At 46.7% G+C, this 15,538-nt stretch overlaps 1 protein-coding gene across 20 annotated transcripts in view; it reads left to right on the top strand.

Moving 5' to 3' along the window:
• VRK1 (VRK serine/threonine kinase 1) overlaps positions 1-8,550 on the top strand; it is an 80,640-nt gene extending 72,090 nt beyond the window's left edge. For 5 of the 20 annotated variants that reach the window (XM_070065634.1, XM_070065636.1, XM_070065632.1 and 2 more), the window contains 2 exons: positions 2,437-2,527; positions 8,364-8,550. In XM_070065634.1, coding sequence (XP_069921735.1) covers positions 2,437-2,527; positions 8,364-8,392 — 120 coding nt within the window. In that variant the 3' untranslated portion in view covers positions 8,393-8,550. Of the gene's footprint in view, positions 1-40; positions 2,528-3,665; positions 4,770-4,812; positions 4,946-8,363 lie in introns of those variants that run through there. The other 15 variants (XM_070065637.1, XM_051835941.2, XM_070065638.1 and 12 more) reach the window with 11 other exon arrangements.
• Positions 8,551-15,538: the final 6,988 nt, after the last annotated feature.

The following is a 15,538-nucleotide window of genomic DNA, read 5'->3' on the forward strand; positions in this document are numbered from 1 at the left end:
CTGGTGGCCAGTGTTTGAAACTGCACTCATTGCCTTACAGGATGGATAACAGTCTCACAGTGTGAAGTCTGAAGGTTCTGTTTTGTTTCATCTTTTAATTGGTGGTCTGTTGACTGTTGGCCGTTTCTGTCCAGAATGCGTGTATTAGCCAAGTTGTGCTGAAGCTGAAGTGTGGATTAATAACAATTCAGTGCTTTACCTAGTGCGTGCTGCCTAAAGCACAGGTGTTTCTTTTCTTGGTTGAATACTGTCTGATTTTCATTTCTGTGTAATTTACCCGCACGGAGATTAAGAAAGCTCTTTTTTATTAAATAAGCTTGCAAACAAGATGACTGCACTGGGTTCTTTGGGTAGAATGCATTGCATAGCTCCCTTTATAATGAGCATTTAAAAATCTGCCCTCCAAAAACTGGAAAATGCATTCTCTCCTGTATGAAAAGCAATATAGTACTGAAATATTCCTCCTTAATTTTGGTCTGAACGAACACAAGTGTCTGTGTTTATTCCTGCCTAATGCATCACAAATCTGCTGACGTGCTAACCTCGGAGTCCTGGCTGGCGTGCATCAGGCCCGTGCACCGGCAGGAGAGATGGACCTAATGCGCTGCGTCGGAGCAGTTTGCATATGGGAGTTCTCACAGGGGAGCTGCCCTGTGCCAGCTGAGGGTTACCTGCCCACTGCAGTTATTGTATGTAATTATCGAGCCAATCTGTTCAGCCCAGCAGGGTTTAGATGGTAATCATGAAGCGACACTTTGGAGAAGAAAGATGTGAGGCACTCTCCCCTCTCTCCTCAGCCGTGTGAAGCCACAGCCATTTTGAGGAGCAGTGCCTCCTTGTGCAAATCTGCTAGACGGATGCCTTTTGAAGCTTTGTGAGGTGTCCTCAAGGTGCTATTTTTACATAGGGGAAGCCTTTTCTTTAGGAACACGAGGCTGTCTCGGAATTCTGGTCTTTCCATTCCTGCCGTAAGCGTGTTTGGAAGCAGTGGGATTACTTGTAACACATAGGTGATAACAGTTCTGACCACTGTGTTTTTGAGGTAACATGGCTTGAATAGAGTTCAGCTCTCCTAGGCAGCTCTTTGGAACAGAACCAACCCATGGTTGCCATTAGGACAAAGAACAGTGTCCTAGCAGCTGCACACAAAGTGGCCTGCAGCAGAGAACTCTCTCGGGTGGAAATTTCGGTCACCACCAATTGTGAGGAAATACAGCCCGGGGCCTTCTGTGGCAGTGCGTCTGGCCTTCGGGAGTAGCAGATGCTTCCTATACAATGCAGACTTAGTGTAGGTGACCTGCAGGAGCTTCGAATTAGGATTTGGATTTTAGCACACTTAAGTTTGAAGGTATATGAGGTAAAGTTATTAAGAAAAATAGAAACTAGGAAAGGTCTGAGAGAATGGTGGGAGTTCCAAACTATTTTAGGAGAGTTTCATAGTACTCGTTTCCAATAAGATTTATTTAAACTTTTAATAAAAACTATCTCGAAAGAGAAACATTATTAGCAATTTGCCATTCTGACTCAAGAGTAGAATTTTACCACCAGTGTTACATGGTCTGCCCATTGATGTAATAATGTATGAAGTGAGCTTGTGTTTTTCCGTTTACTGAGTAGCTGCCCTCCCTGCACGCTCTCAGCCTCCCTCCTTGTGAAATGGAGGGAGTACGGATCATTGGCCCGAGTGAGTGGTGACAGCATGTTTGTAAAACGTGGTTTTCAAGGAGTTTTTGAAAAATCAGCCTTGAGAACGAGCAGAGCCTTGGGTAGTGGGCTCGAGCCGGGGAGCAGGCCTCCCTGCCATCCAGGTCAGGCGTGTGCTGTCTGTCCGCTCCCTCCCTCCCGGGGGAACCACTGTCCTGACCTGTGAGTGCCCTGGATTTTGGCACACCACGTCCTCGCGTTCATGTCCAGGGCTGCTTCACACAGAGTGGGAGGTGCCTGTTGTGAAAAACACTACTCCCGGATTCAAAGAAAATTTGAATCAATCACCTTGTAGATCCATTTTTCCACAAATGTTTTGAGATTTTTTTTTAAAAGATTTTGTTTATTTACTTGGATGTAGAGTTACAGACAGAGAGGGAGAGAGAGAGAAAGGAAATCCATCCTCTAGGGCACTCCCCAGTGAATGGCTGGAGCTTGGCCAATCCGCCACCAGGAGCTTCCGGGTTCCCACATGAGTGTAGGGGCCCGAACACTGTACCATCTTCTGCTGCTTTCCCAGGCCATAACAGAGCTGGATTGGAAGAGGAGCAGCTGGGACATGAACCTGTGCCCATAGAGGATGCCGGTGCCATAGCTAGAGGCTTAGCCCACTGTGCCACAGTGCTTGTCCCGTGTTTTGAGATTCTTGTGTGTATACTAATATACGATGAATTTGTATATTTGTTTATCTGACTGTCTGACCATCTTTCTCTTTTCGATTTTATGTGTAAGAAGAGAAAGAAAGAAAAGGAAGAAAGCACAGCCTCTAGTGTTGAAGATATGGAATGCTCAAGCGCGCAGACGGAGGAGACCATACAAACCCGTAAGTCGGTTAGCTTCCTTCATGGTGGACAGGGACTTCACTTCCTCCCACTGGGGGAGGGGTTGGTCGTTGACACCACAGCATGGTGCTTTCTTTGTAGAACGTCCTACAAGGTTTTCCACCTGTACAGGGTGTGTCGCAGTGTCTCACACACACGTCGCTGCCCTTGGCCTTTCCAGGTCATCGTGGAGTTGGGACTAAGCAGCTACGCTCATGTGCAGATCTGGAGCCTGCAGCACTGCGCTGTTTTGGAAGGGTTAGAGCTGGAGCCTGATGCCACAGCTCTGGGAACGCCAGGGAAAGTCAGGAGTCAGGTGGCTTCCCGTGTGCTGGTGCACCTGCCGTGCCATGCTCTACTCCCCTGGTTGCCTGGTGGTCCCATAAAGTCTGCCCGCTCTTCTTTTCTCCCAGCAAGGTAGGCAGCAAGGAATTAAAGTGTCAGATCATCACTTTGCAAAGCACTTGACACAAAAAGCAAAGTGTGCAGTTAATTTCTTCTTGGCTGGTAAACTGATGCTGAAGAAACTTCCGGTAACGGAGTCGTTCCGAGACGTTACAGGCAGAAGCAACTGCAGAGGGCAAGACGGGGTCAGCCTTTGGTCCAGTATGTCAGTAAACGACCAGTTAACGTTCTGGGTTTCGCTGCAGATGGTTTACTTGACTCAGTGGAGGGAGATTCAGTTCTGCCCACAATACCATTACAAAAAGAGATTTCTCCTCTCTCTCTGCCTTTTGTGTGTGCTTATTATTTCACTGGTCCTGACATACTTAATTTCTGATGAAAAAGTTTCTTTGGTAAAACTTTGATTGTAACCGCAGTGTCCTGTCGAGTCAGGCCAGTGATGGGTTCCCCTCCCTCTGATGGTGGCACTGGGTGGAAGTCCGCGGAAAGAAGAGTGTTTGATTCTCAGAGGGCATCGTCTTCACTGAGATTTTGTGAACGTTTTCTTCATTTAGATGATGTGTAGGGCATCCCTGGGTTTGTGTGCGTGCACCCAGGAGAGTTGAAGTGTGTGAGCAGGGTGCGTGGCGTCACTCTGGAGGCCAGAGGTTTGGAAGTGGCCCCTCTTTTTTCCCCGTGGTCCTCCGTTCTCCCCTGTTCTCCCCCTCTCCCCTGTCTTGTTCATTCTGTTATTAGGAAGTGAGGAGCCCCCAGGAGCAGCGTATGGAAGCATGTCTCAGCCAGAGGCTGGCAGCAGCAGCCATGACAGTGAGTGGGAACAAAATCAAGGGGCATTTTTAAAGACAGTAATAGTCTTACTTTGAAAAAGAAATTCCTTACATTGTACAACAGGCGCTTTGACTTCAGGAAGGGCCCTGCTGTGTTCTGGTTACACTGACACCTGTCAGTCCAGGGTGGCCCCCGGGTAGATGAGAAGGCCCTTTACCGTTCTTCGCCTCGTGAGCACCAGGCACGTTTGTTTAGATAGATAAATGATTTTAAATTCATGTGGTTTGAAATGCTTTTTATACCCTAAAGTTTTTTTTTTTTTTTTAAAGATTTATTTATTTATTTGAAAGGCAGAGTTACTAAGAGGCAGCGGCAGAGAGAGAGAGCTTTCATCCACTGGTTCACTCCCCGAATGACTGCAATGGCCAGAGCTGGGCCAATCCGAAGCCAGGAGCCAGGAGCTTCTTCTGGGCCATTTTCTAGTGCTTTCCCAGGTCAAAGAAGAGAGCTGGATCGAAGTGGCACTCAGACTTGAACTGGTGCCCATATGGGACGCCAGCACTGAGAGTGGCAGCTTTACCCCCTGCGCCGCAGCTCCTGCCCCTACCCTGAAGTTTTAATGTGAAGTCCTCACACTGATGGTTTTTCCCATAAAAAATATATATTCATATTTTCATTATTCTGTTAATGAGAATAGGCTCATAATTTAAAAAAAAAAAGTTTATCTGCATCTGTTTGAAAGGCGGAGCAATGCGGTTAGGGAAGAAGGTCTTCCATCCACTGATATGCTTTGCAGATGCCCACAACCTCCCAGCGGGGGCAGGGCAAAGCCGGGAGCCCGGGGCGCCAGCTGGGGCTCTGCCATGGGTAGCAGGGCCCAGGGTCTAAGCCATCAGTGCTGCCTTCCAGGATGCAGTACGGGAAGCGTGGGTGCCCACGTGGGATTTGACCCCCTGCCTCATGACGCCTGCCCCAGGTCATAGATAACCTAAGCTGGACAAGTAAGGGGTTTTTTGACATAACTGTTTTAGAAGAGAAAGAATAATCGAATTTTCCTTTATTCACATAAACTCCTAATCAGATTTCTTAAATGCTTTTTATTTTCCCATTGCAGTTCATTTTTTTTCTCCGCAGTACAAGCCTAATTAAGATATTATGTTATCAAAATATTCATAAATGAGAGATTGCACGAGGTGGTAAAATGTGACTTCTTCTAGCAAAAAAGGAAAGGGTTCACGTAGATGCAGGTAGATGTAACTATTTATATTCGTCAGTTTAACTTACAGGAGAAGGCATGTTATTGAATTTGATTTTTTTAATTTTTAAGAAATATATAATCCCGTGAATTCTGTGTTTTAGGGCTTTGAGATTTTATGTCATAAATGTGTTTCAAGAATGGTTACCTCTAACAGCAGCTTTAGAAATGTCAGTTTCTTCATTAACAATTTTATTTTCAAACACAATTTATGGTTTACAATATGGTAAGAGATTTTTCTCACTGTGTGATCTTTCAGAATGCTGTGCCGAGCAAAATGGGAGCAGCTTTCCTTTAATATCTATTTAGACCATTTTAAAAACGTGTATAATTTTCTTGATACACCTAAACTCATTTTGAATAGTTGGGGGTCTATTGTGTAAGAACACATTCTGAAAGCTTTCAAAATGTGTATTGTGTAGGTTTTCTCAAAGAAGGAGAGGGGTGATGGGGTGGTTTTCAAGAAGAACAGAGGCCTCTAATCCTTTTATTTTTATGCAAGGCATAATTTTTACCAATTGAGAAAATTTGGTTATTTGCTGCAAGTAATTTTTCCCCTCACAAAATGATAAGCCTTTAAAAAATGCATATTCTGGCATTTCAAAACCATGCAATATTTCAGAATCACACTAAAAATTAGTTAATGTGGCCATGATATTTATGGCTGAGTGTGCTTTGTCTCCTGCTCACGAGTGGAGGCTGCTCTTACTGGTGGTACTTGTGGGGTATGTTGGGTTTGGGACCGTTCCGAGGGTTCCCAGGGAAAGCATGACTGGCCATGAAACGGTTACTTTAAAGGATGCCCTGAAGAGGAATTTCTCCCCTGTGTTTTTCCTTCTGCATTATAAAATTGTAGAAAAGTATTTCAAACTTAAATGCATTATTTTTGAAGCATCAGATTTTACACGTTAGTCTTATGATTGGACTAATAGTAGTATATTATGAACATGGTTATGTTTTAAATTAAAGAGAAAAGAAGATGGGTTTTTTTGTCTTCAACAACCATAATTGAAGACAGTGAGTGGATACGTAGAGCAGAGTCTGCAGGGGCTCAGTCCTGGTTGTGTGACACATCCCACGGCACAGGTGCAGGAGAGACTTTGACTCTTGATGGAAAGTGATAATTTACATTACTAATTCAAGTAAAATGTCGAATTAGGGTATCAGTGAGGACAGTACCATTTTAATGTAGCTCTATCATTTTAGAGTAGAATCCTTATAATGTGGCTTTAGATTCAGTAACTGTTTAAAGGGAGCTGTTGTGTAGTATTTTTTTAGGATTTATTTTTATTTATTTGAAAGAGTTACAGAGAGAGGTAGAGCTAGAGGGAGAGAGGTCTTCCATTCCGTTGGTTCACTCCCCAAATGACCACAATAGCCAGACCTGAGCTGATCTGAAGTCAGGAGCCAGGAGCTTCTTCCAGGTCTCCCACGCAGGTGCAGGGATTCAAAGACTTGGGCCATCTTCTGCTTTCCCAGGCCATAGCAGAGAGCTGGATCGGAAGAGGAGCAGCCGGGACTAGAACCGGCGCCCGTATGGGATGCTGGCGCTGCAGGCTGGGGCGTTAACCTGCTGTGCCACAGCGCTGGCCCCCTGTTGTATAGTACTGATAATTGACTTTTTCTGATATCTCATGATGCTGATCTCAGGATCAGAGCATAGTCAGTTTTCTCTGCAGAATCAATTGTAAAACTCTTGACGTTTAAACCTAAAAATCTGCATGATGTTCTAAATATAAAATTATCTTCCAAAAACTGAGGAAAAAACTGAGAATTTTAAATCAGCCTTAGTGTATAGTCTTGTAAGTGGCAGGGGGAGAAAGATAGTCATGTAAGTGTAAACTTCGCCTTAACTGAACTGTGTGGCGATTGAATTGGGACCGTAACTTGAAGAAATAAAAAGGGTTAGTTTTAAAATGCTCTTCCAGTTAAGTAACTAACTAAACCCATTATCAGAAAGCCCTTAAAATCTCTTTATTACTACACATGTGTGGTGGAAATTTTGTAGTAAATTCAAAGAAGCTTTTGCACTTTTTAGGAGAGAAGTGTTGACCTCTGTTGCTTGGTGCATCTCAGTCCATTAGGGGCCGGTGCTGACCTGGCCAAGTGACGCAGGAGGCGGTAGGAAATGGCCACGCTTCTCAGCCAGCGCCAGGTGACCTGATCAGGCTGAGGTGGTCACGGCTGACGCCGCTGTTCTGTTGGAGACACAGAGGGTAGCTGGTGGGAGAAACGTCCTTCGTCAGGTCGAGCTTCCACTCCCAGTGGAGATCACTGACAGAGGCCAACCCAGAGTGGTGCCTTTTTTTTTTTTTTTTAAGTTTTTTAATTTGTTTTGAAAGAGTTACAGAGACAGACAGACAGAGAGAAAGGTCTTCCATCTGCTGGTTCACTCTCCAAATGGCCACGTCAGCTGGGGCCGGGCCGGGCCAAGCTGAAGCCAGGAGCCCAGAGCTTTCCAGGTCTCCCACATGGGTGCAGGGCCCTCAGGACTTGGGCCATCCTCTGCTGCTTTCCCAGGAGCACTAGCAGGGAGCTGGATCGGAAGAGGAGCAGTTGGGACATTGGCGCCAATATGGGATTCTGACCCTGCAGGCGGAGCCTTGGCCTCAGGAATTCACCTGTTGTGTTTGTTTTTATCAGTCTCTTTCTGCTAGAATATAAATGTCCAAAACCTGGACATTCGTTTTGTTTTATGATATATAGCAAGTGCCTAGAAAAATGCACATGGTAAATTTTCAATAAATAAATATTGGTAGAGTAAACGAATGAGTGAAAAACCATGTCACGTGGGGTGCCAGCATCGGGGTGATGCCTTTTAAAGAGGCTCCCAGGACCTGTGTAATGTTGAATGATAAAGACTTTCCATGTTACATGCGCAGCCCGGTGCTCTCTAACCTGTGAGGGGTAACGGGCTTTCAGAAGCAGCTCACTTGGGAGGCACCTCCTGGCCTTCAGTGTGTAGAAGCACGTAGCTTTCGTATGCATGTAGAATTTCATAGCTTCCTCCACTGAGTGCAGCCTTCTCTGTTGTCTATTTGCTGTCACTTACACGGGGTGGGGGGTGGGGGTGTCATGCATTACATTTTACAGTAGACATTTTGGAGAGAAATAGTTCAGTACCAGTGTGAGCTGGGTATGTTCTTACCAATGAAGAGTTCTTACATGGGCTTAGACTGGGAGGTAGGCTCTAACATATTTGCTGATATATTTAAAAATTGACACAGTTTCCTAAGATTTTGCTGGGAACTAATAGTTGTACTTCTGTGAGTAAACTCCATCTCTGCAAATATGTCAGAGTCCATTTGACTTTTAGATGTTGATAACTGTATCTAGAGACGTTTGCTTCTACTCTTTTGCCTTTATAAGTTAGTGACTAACGGTTTACATTTCTCTGCTTTCTCTTCAAGGTTCAAGGAGGAGGCGAGTGCAGCAGTAACTCAGACGCGTGAACCAGCGTTGCTTCCTTTCCCTGTGCTTGTTTCTCCTCTTCTGTTTTAAGTGTTTTGTTTTCATGTGAGTCTTGTGAGAGTGATAGTTACATGGTATTGTCTTTGAAAAACATAAACTTTTTTATTAAAATGAATGTGAAATTTATTAAAGGCTAATTTGTGCAGTCTGAAGATCCTCAGGTCTGCTCTCGGCGGTCCCATGCTTGCGTGTTTGGGAGCTGGGAGTACATGGGGAGAGATTACTGTGATCTGTGCTTTTCTGGTCATTGTGCACTTCCCAGAGTGCATAAAATGCTTGAAAGAATCTTCAGCCTTAAGGAAGTGCAAGACTTAAAATAAAGGTCTCTTGGTTGATACAGATAGACAATTTATTGTGACCTCAAAGTGTGGTTTGTACTGATTTTAGCATTTATTAAGCACCTCTGGTGTGCAGTGTTTGTACAGGAAAGCAGCACTTCTAAAGTCTTAGAAATGAGAAATTTTAAATTGTGGAATTCTTTTTAGTTGACTTAGGAACAAAAACTTGGAATTTTAGTATATTCATCGAGTTTCAAGGTAATGTTCCTCAAAACTTTGTTAGAGAGATTGGGCTGTGTTTCCTAATGGGTGATACCCTGTACTATTTGCAATACGCACCATGTTTTTATGTGGGATATGGACACCATTTCAGTTAAGTGTTTAAAATATAGTGAGCACCTTGAACTAATGATGTAACTACTGCTTAGGACTAAACTATTACTGCTTAGCCTAAATGGGTTATTAAAAAGCAAAAGTTGACTTAAAGAAAATATTAAGTATTTTCATAAAATGCACAGGTAGAATGTGGACATAGCCAGAATTGACGAGGCTGTGCTGAGAGGGGCGGGGGCTCTGATGCAGATATGTAGCTGTCACGCAGCGCTCTCACCACTGTGTTGGGCAGATACTAAGAGATACAACGCAGACCTGCACACTTGGCTCTGAAGGTTGGGCTTCCGCCGCCTCGGGTGCCAGGGCTCGTGTCTCCGTGGACAGCGAGTGAGGTTTTGGACAGAGATGCTGGCTTCCCATGGAGTGTTGGGTTTCAGTGCTCCTCAGTGCTGTGGTCCCAAGTTTATTTGTAACACCTCAGTCAACTCACAAGTTCTGTTTTAAACACAGTGATGCTTAAAATAGGACAAAATGTGTGTGCTGTATCTTTGTGTATATGCCTTAGCCTTTTTTATTTTTCAAAACACAAAAACATAGCAAAACCTGTTGGTTAAATATTAAGAAAACAAATATTCCCTCACATATTGTTTGAAACAAGTGCTGGCATTTTCTTGAATGTTACTGCATTGGCAGGGCTGCAGGAATTAATGAGAACTACTGGCCGCGGTAGCCAGTGGGTCTCAGCTGTGTCCCTCTTCTGCTCTGCTTGTAGTCTCAGCTCGCACCTGGGTTCTTGAAGTCCAGGGAGAGCCGCTGCCTTGTCATCCGGTTATGCTTTTTTCCCCTTGCCCTTTTCGGTTCTGTGTGGCTTTTATTTTCCTTCCAGCCCCTGAGTGGGTTGGGTGTTCCATGCGTCGTGTAGGCCTCACAGCCCGGCTTGGGTTCCCTTTCCTCCTGCCCCCCGCTGTTCACGTCGGTCTCCTGGGAGCGGAGGAGCAGTTGGTTGAGCATCCGCACCCGTGCAGGCTCGTGTCCTTAACACAGCCAGGCTTACGCAGGCTCTGCGTTGTCTAGAAAGCAAGCGAGAAATCTTTGGGAGCTAACTAAGCCCTGAAGTAAAAATGGTAACTTCTGGTGTTGACGGTGGCCTCTACAAACAATACACAGTCAGTTATAAAGCCAGATTTTTTTTAATTAGTAAATCATCAGGTTGTATAAAGAGCCCATTGCAAAGCAGTAAATGAGTGATGGAAATAGAATAATTTATGTGTGCTTGTGTGTAACTGCACATACATAATTAATCATTCTATGCCTACTCTTTTTTTTTTTTTTTTAAAGATTTATTTATTTATTAGAGTGGTAGAGAGAGAAAGATAGGGGTCTTCCATCTGCTGATTTACTCCCCAAATGGCTGCAATGGCCAGGGCTGGGCCTATCTGAAGCCAGGAGCCTGGGGCTTCTTCCGGATCTCCCATGTGGGTGCAGGACTTGGGCCATCTTCCATTGCTTTCCCAGGCCGTAAGAGAGCTGGATCAGAAGTGGAGCAGCCAGGACTTGAACTGGCACTCATGGATGCCAGCACTGTAGGCAGCGGCTCCTATACCGACTCTTTAAAATCTCATTTTTAGGCACTGGTGCTGTGGCATAGCAGGTAAAGCTACCACTTGTAATGCCAGCATCCCATATGTCCCGGCTGCTCCACTCCGATCCAGCTTCCTGCTATGGCCTAGGAAAAGCAGTAGAAGATGGCCCAAGTGCTTGGGCCCTTGACACCCACACGAGAGACCAGGAATAAGCTCTGGCTTTGGCCTGGCCTAGCCCAAGCTGTTGTGACCATCTGGGAAGTGAACTATCAGATGGAAGATTCTCTCTCTCTCTCTAACTCTTTCGATTAAATAAATTTTTTAATAAAATCCCATTTTTAGTGGGCTTTCTTCTTTGGATTATCAAGGTATAATAGTAATGCTTGATAATTGTAGCAAATTTAGATCCTACAGAGACGCATCAGAAGACAAACCAGCCATAATACTGGCAGCCGCAGGAATATGGTCTCCACCCTTTGTCTTCCTCTGTTTTGTGTGTATTTTGATCTTTACATTGTTGAATTTTATATGAAGCTTTATATTTTGCATTTAAAAGCTAGCATTAAATACTTAACATGTTAATTACAGATCCTTCACTAATATAATTTTTATGTTTTTAATGTTTTTTCTAATGGCTCTATGATACTTATTTTTTTAAGATTTTATTTATTTGAGAGGTAGAGTTACAGAGAGAGGGGGAGAGACAGAGAGAAAGGTCTTCTATCTGCTGGTTCACTCTGCAAATGACTGTAATGGCTGGAGCTGGGGCAGTGAAGCCAGGAGCTTCTTCTGGGTCTCCCACACGGGTGCCGGGGCCCAAGGGCTTGGGCCGTCTTCCACTGTGTTCCCAGGCATATTGGCAGCGAGTGGATCTGAAGAAGAGCAGCCAGGACGTGAACCAACGCCGTATGGGAAGCCAGCACCACAGGCGGTAGCTTTCCCCGCTACGCCACAGCTCTGGGCCTCTGTGATCCTTTTGCGATCACTTCTCTGATATCGCTGTGTCCGGCACAGGGATGTCACGGCGCTGCGAGCGAGATGGGAGGAGCATTTCCCTGGAGTCTGAGGGAGCCTCTGTTGGGCCAGAGACTGAGATGGGAAGTCAGTAGTGCAGAAGGTCAGGTTACTTTGCGGAAATCCGTTAGTTGACGCCGTGCCCAGTGCATACGCCGGGGTGCCTGTCTTCCACATTCTCATCCTGCAGGCCGTGGGCTGGATGTGTCCCTGCAAAGTCCAGGGGGGTGGCGTTTGGAGGCGGGGCCTCTGGGAGCTAGTTAGGGCATGGGGCGGAGCCCAGGTGAAGGGGATTAGCCCTGCACACCTGGAGCATCTGCCAGGGCTTGATCTTGGGTTTCCAGCCTCCAGAGCTGTGGGAAAGAACCTGGTGAAGCCGCCCGCCTGTTACTGCAGCCTGAAATGAGACGTTAAGTGATGTCTTTATACTTTGGAGGGGTAAATCATCATTGAAGGGGGTGGGGGGGGGAGCCAGGATCTGGGAACTCACTGCAGGTGCCCACGTGGCCGTCAGGGACCTGATTACTTGAGCTGTCGCCGCTGCCTCCCAGGATCCACGTTAGCAGGAAGCCGGAGCCAGAGCTGGGAATGGAACTCTGTGGTGCAGCGGGTTAAAGCCCTGGCCTGAAGCACCGGCATCCCATGTGGGCGCCAGTTCGAGTCCCGGCTGCTCCACTTCCGATCCAGCTCTCTGCTGTGGCCTGGGAAAGCAGTGGAGGATGGCCCAAGTGCTTGGGCCCCTGCACCCGCATGGGAGACCTGGAGGAGGCTCCTGGCTTCAGATCAGCCCAGGAACTCTGACACGGGACACGGGTGTTCTCACCAGCATCATCACCCTGCTGCAGGGGGCGGTGTTTCCACTGCCGGTGGGCCTGGATGATGAGTTCTAATAGGCCGTTCCCTGGGTGCATCTGTGCTGTTTGTGTGGTGGGACCCTGAGTGACTTCTGCATCAGCCATTCCCATGGTGGATCTCTGTGCTGTTTGTATAGTTAGGCCTGCCCCCTCCTTTGTTATGTTTGTTTCTGACTTGATTTTTTAATGGAGATCTATTTTTTAATTTTTATAAAATTTAGTTTTTATGGTTTCAATCTACTGATGTTTTTCACTTTTTTCTGCTGGTTTAAAATACTGTCTATACAGAAATCAAATATTGATGACTTTATCAGGGCCTTTTTTTATTTATTTGAAAGAGTTACAGAGAAAGGTAGACAGAGTGATCTTCCATCCACTGGTTCACTCCCCAAATGGCCGCAATGGCCGGAGCTGAGCTGATCCAAAGCCAGGAGCTGGGAGCTTCCTCCAGGTCTCCCACGTGGGTGCAGGGGCCCAAGGACTTGGGCCATCTTCTGCTTTCCCAGGCCACAGCAGAGAGCTGGATCGGAAGAGGAGCAGCCGGGACTCGAACTGGCGCCCACATGGGATGCCGGTGCTTCAGGCCAGGGCTTTAACCCACTGCGTCACAGTGCCAGCCCTGGCCTTTTGTTTTAATGGTTCTAAATTTGCAATCCATGTGGAATTGGCTTTGGTGTCTGTCTGCACTCTCCCACGAGGTAAGGATCACAGGGCATTTCCCCAGACAGCTACTCAGTGGCTCCAATACCATTTGTTACATAAAACACCTCTCCCACCCTCCTTTATTCCACATGTTCTTAGACTGTGGTCTCTGCACTGTCATTTGATGCCATCAGTGTGTTCTTTGGTAGCACCATACTGATTAAATTCATGCCATTTTAGTTATTAGTTCCTTGTTGCCCAATCCACACTAACAAATCAAAATGAAAGAAAAAATTCACTTGTGATATCACCACTACAAAAACGAAACTCCTGTCCTTTGGCTGTGTTATTTTGAGTCTTGCTTTCATGTGTACGTAATTCTTCATAGTTCTGACAGCTGCATGGATAAAAGTTTATAGTATTTTTCAAGTTCCATGAATTATTCCTTCAGCCTCTCATTTATTAAGCTCTGCTGATACAGAAATGCAAGACACTCCACAGAGAGAAGGTTTTCCTATGGAAGTCTAGCCCCGTACACTCTGTCACTCATTCTGTAGGGCATGCCCTTGACCCTTGACCCTAGACAACTCTTTATATAGCTATAGCTTCCGCTATAAAGGATATGTTTATACAGAGTTTGCTTTTGAGGTGGTAGTAGTGTTTTGCAAGAACAGCATTCCCGAGTTTCAGTCCTTTGGTTTGTCTTGAAGTGGCCTATAAAAGTCATTTGGTGAACAAACTCGGGTTTTATTTATGAACCGCTGCAAAAGAGCTTCAAAAAGCCTTTCCTGTTTGAAGCTGGGGAAGCGTCAGAAGTGTGGGGGGTGGCCTGTGGCGGTCTGGGTGCGGAGGCTGGGGCTGCAGGAATGACCGGGGAATGGGGCGGCGCCACAGTCTGACAGTCCCTCCTTTCTGGAGGATGCGCTGTGTCAAGTGAGCACCTCACAGCACCTGGCCGACTGCTTACACACAGCACCTTGCCATGGCTAATACGCTCCGACCCTGATGCAGAAATCCAGAGTACGAAATGCATCGTGGTCCTAGCGTGGCCCGTGCAGGCTCTCCAACTCCTCCCACCGTAAGACCAGCTTGTGGGAGAACTCCCGTGTGGGGGGAGAGCGACTGGAGGGGCTGCAGTCCCGGGTGGGAAGTCACCTGAGCGGGGAAGAGGGCAGAGTCATCCGTTCAGGGGCTCCTCGGCCGGTGCCCAAACCTTGTTTTCTTGTCTTCGTTAGCTGTTGGAGAACACGGTTGGTGCATATCCCAGTCCGCTGAAAACTGTCCTTGCAAAGGAACGTGACCTGGGCCCAGAGTGCGTCCCCTCCCATCTCAGTCTTCTGGCCCAAAAATCCTTGGCAGATATTTTAAAAATATGTTAATTTACCCCACCGTGTATGGTTAACAAAGGTCCTTTAGACCTTTCTTAGGACGTGCATATGGTTGCAGTGGTTTCTTCCTTGCATTTTTAATGTTCCCAAGCAGGCTTTTGAAAGAAACCGTATTCCAGGTGGTACAGTCCCCAAATGAGTCTGCTGTGTCATGCAAGTGTTCAGGTAGCAGAGGTGGCTGAAATTACATCAGAAATGGTTTCCAGGGCCTTGTCTGCCCCCGCGGAGGTCAGAGAAGCCGCCTGCAAACGCACAATTGGCGGTCAAGAATCCAGACACCTGCTGTTCCCGGTGAACTGTGCCGCACACACAGAAGGTGGGTGGGAGGAGCAGCGGTGCGAATGCCTGATCGCCCAGTGGCAGAATGCAGAGGAAACGCGGAACTGGTACCGATGGAGGGTTTTCATTTTTTTCGGTGTTATTGTTGATATCCCCATTTGCATGTGACGTCCCGAACACAAAAGAAGCTGCCTCGAGCCTGCATTTACTGCTCTTGCTGACTCCAGTTGTGTGTAAATATTGGAAAACAGCAGGGCCCTGCGTTCCGGGAGCCACTTGAGCAGTGCCACACAGACGAGTGTCCTCACCGGCGCTGCAGTCACACTCCCAGCTCCCCTGCTGTTTCTAATCTGTGCGCACAGCCGTGAAAAAACCGCACTGACATTTTCAGGCCCGGCGGGGGGCCACTTGACGAGGGAATGTTCAAGACCCCAGTCCCTGGGATTCAAAGTGGCCAGCGCACAAGATAAATCTTCATAGGAGAGCGAGTCTGCACTTCGGCTGAGGCCCTAATGAGGGTGTCTGTGATGAGGTCTCCCCCTCCGCGGCCAACTTTTTAGCAGTCAGATATTGATTGTTGCCTTGTTTAGACCTACAGATCTGCAGGGAGAGTCTCCTCCCACCCGCCCGGCCAGCCCCTGCTCGGGCGGCGCGGGCGGCCTCCCCGGGAAGGGCGCCTCTTCCCAACGACTCTCAATGAAAGTAAAATCTGGAACCCGCGGCTCTGCCGTGCGAAACAGGGT

Source organism: Oryctolagus cuniculus, chromosome 20, assembly GCF_964237555.1.
Source record: "Oryctolagus cuniculus chromosome 20, mOryCun1.1, whole genome shotgun sequence".
Classification (NCBI taxonomy): Eukaryota; Metazoa; Chordata; class Mammalia; order Lagomorpha; family Leporidae; genus Oryctolagus; species Oryctolagus cuniculus.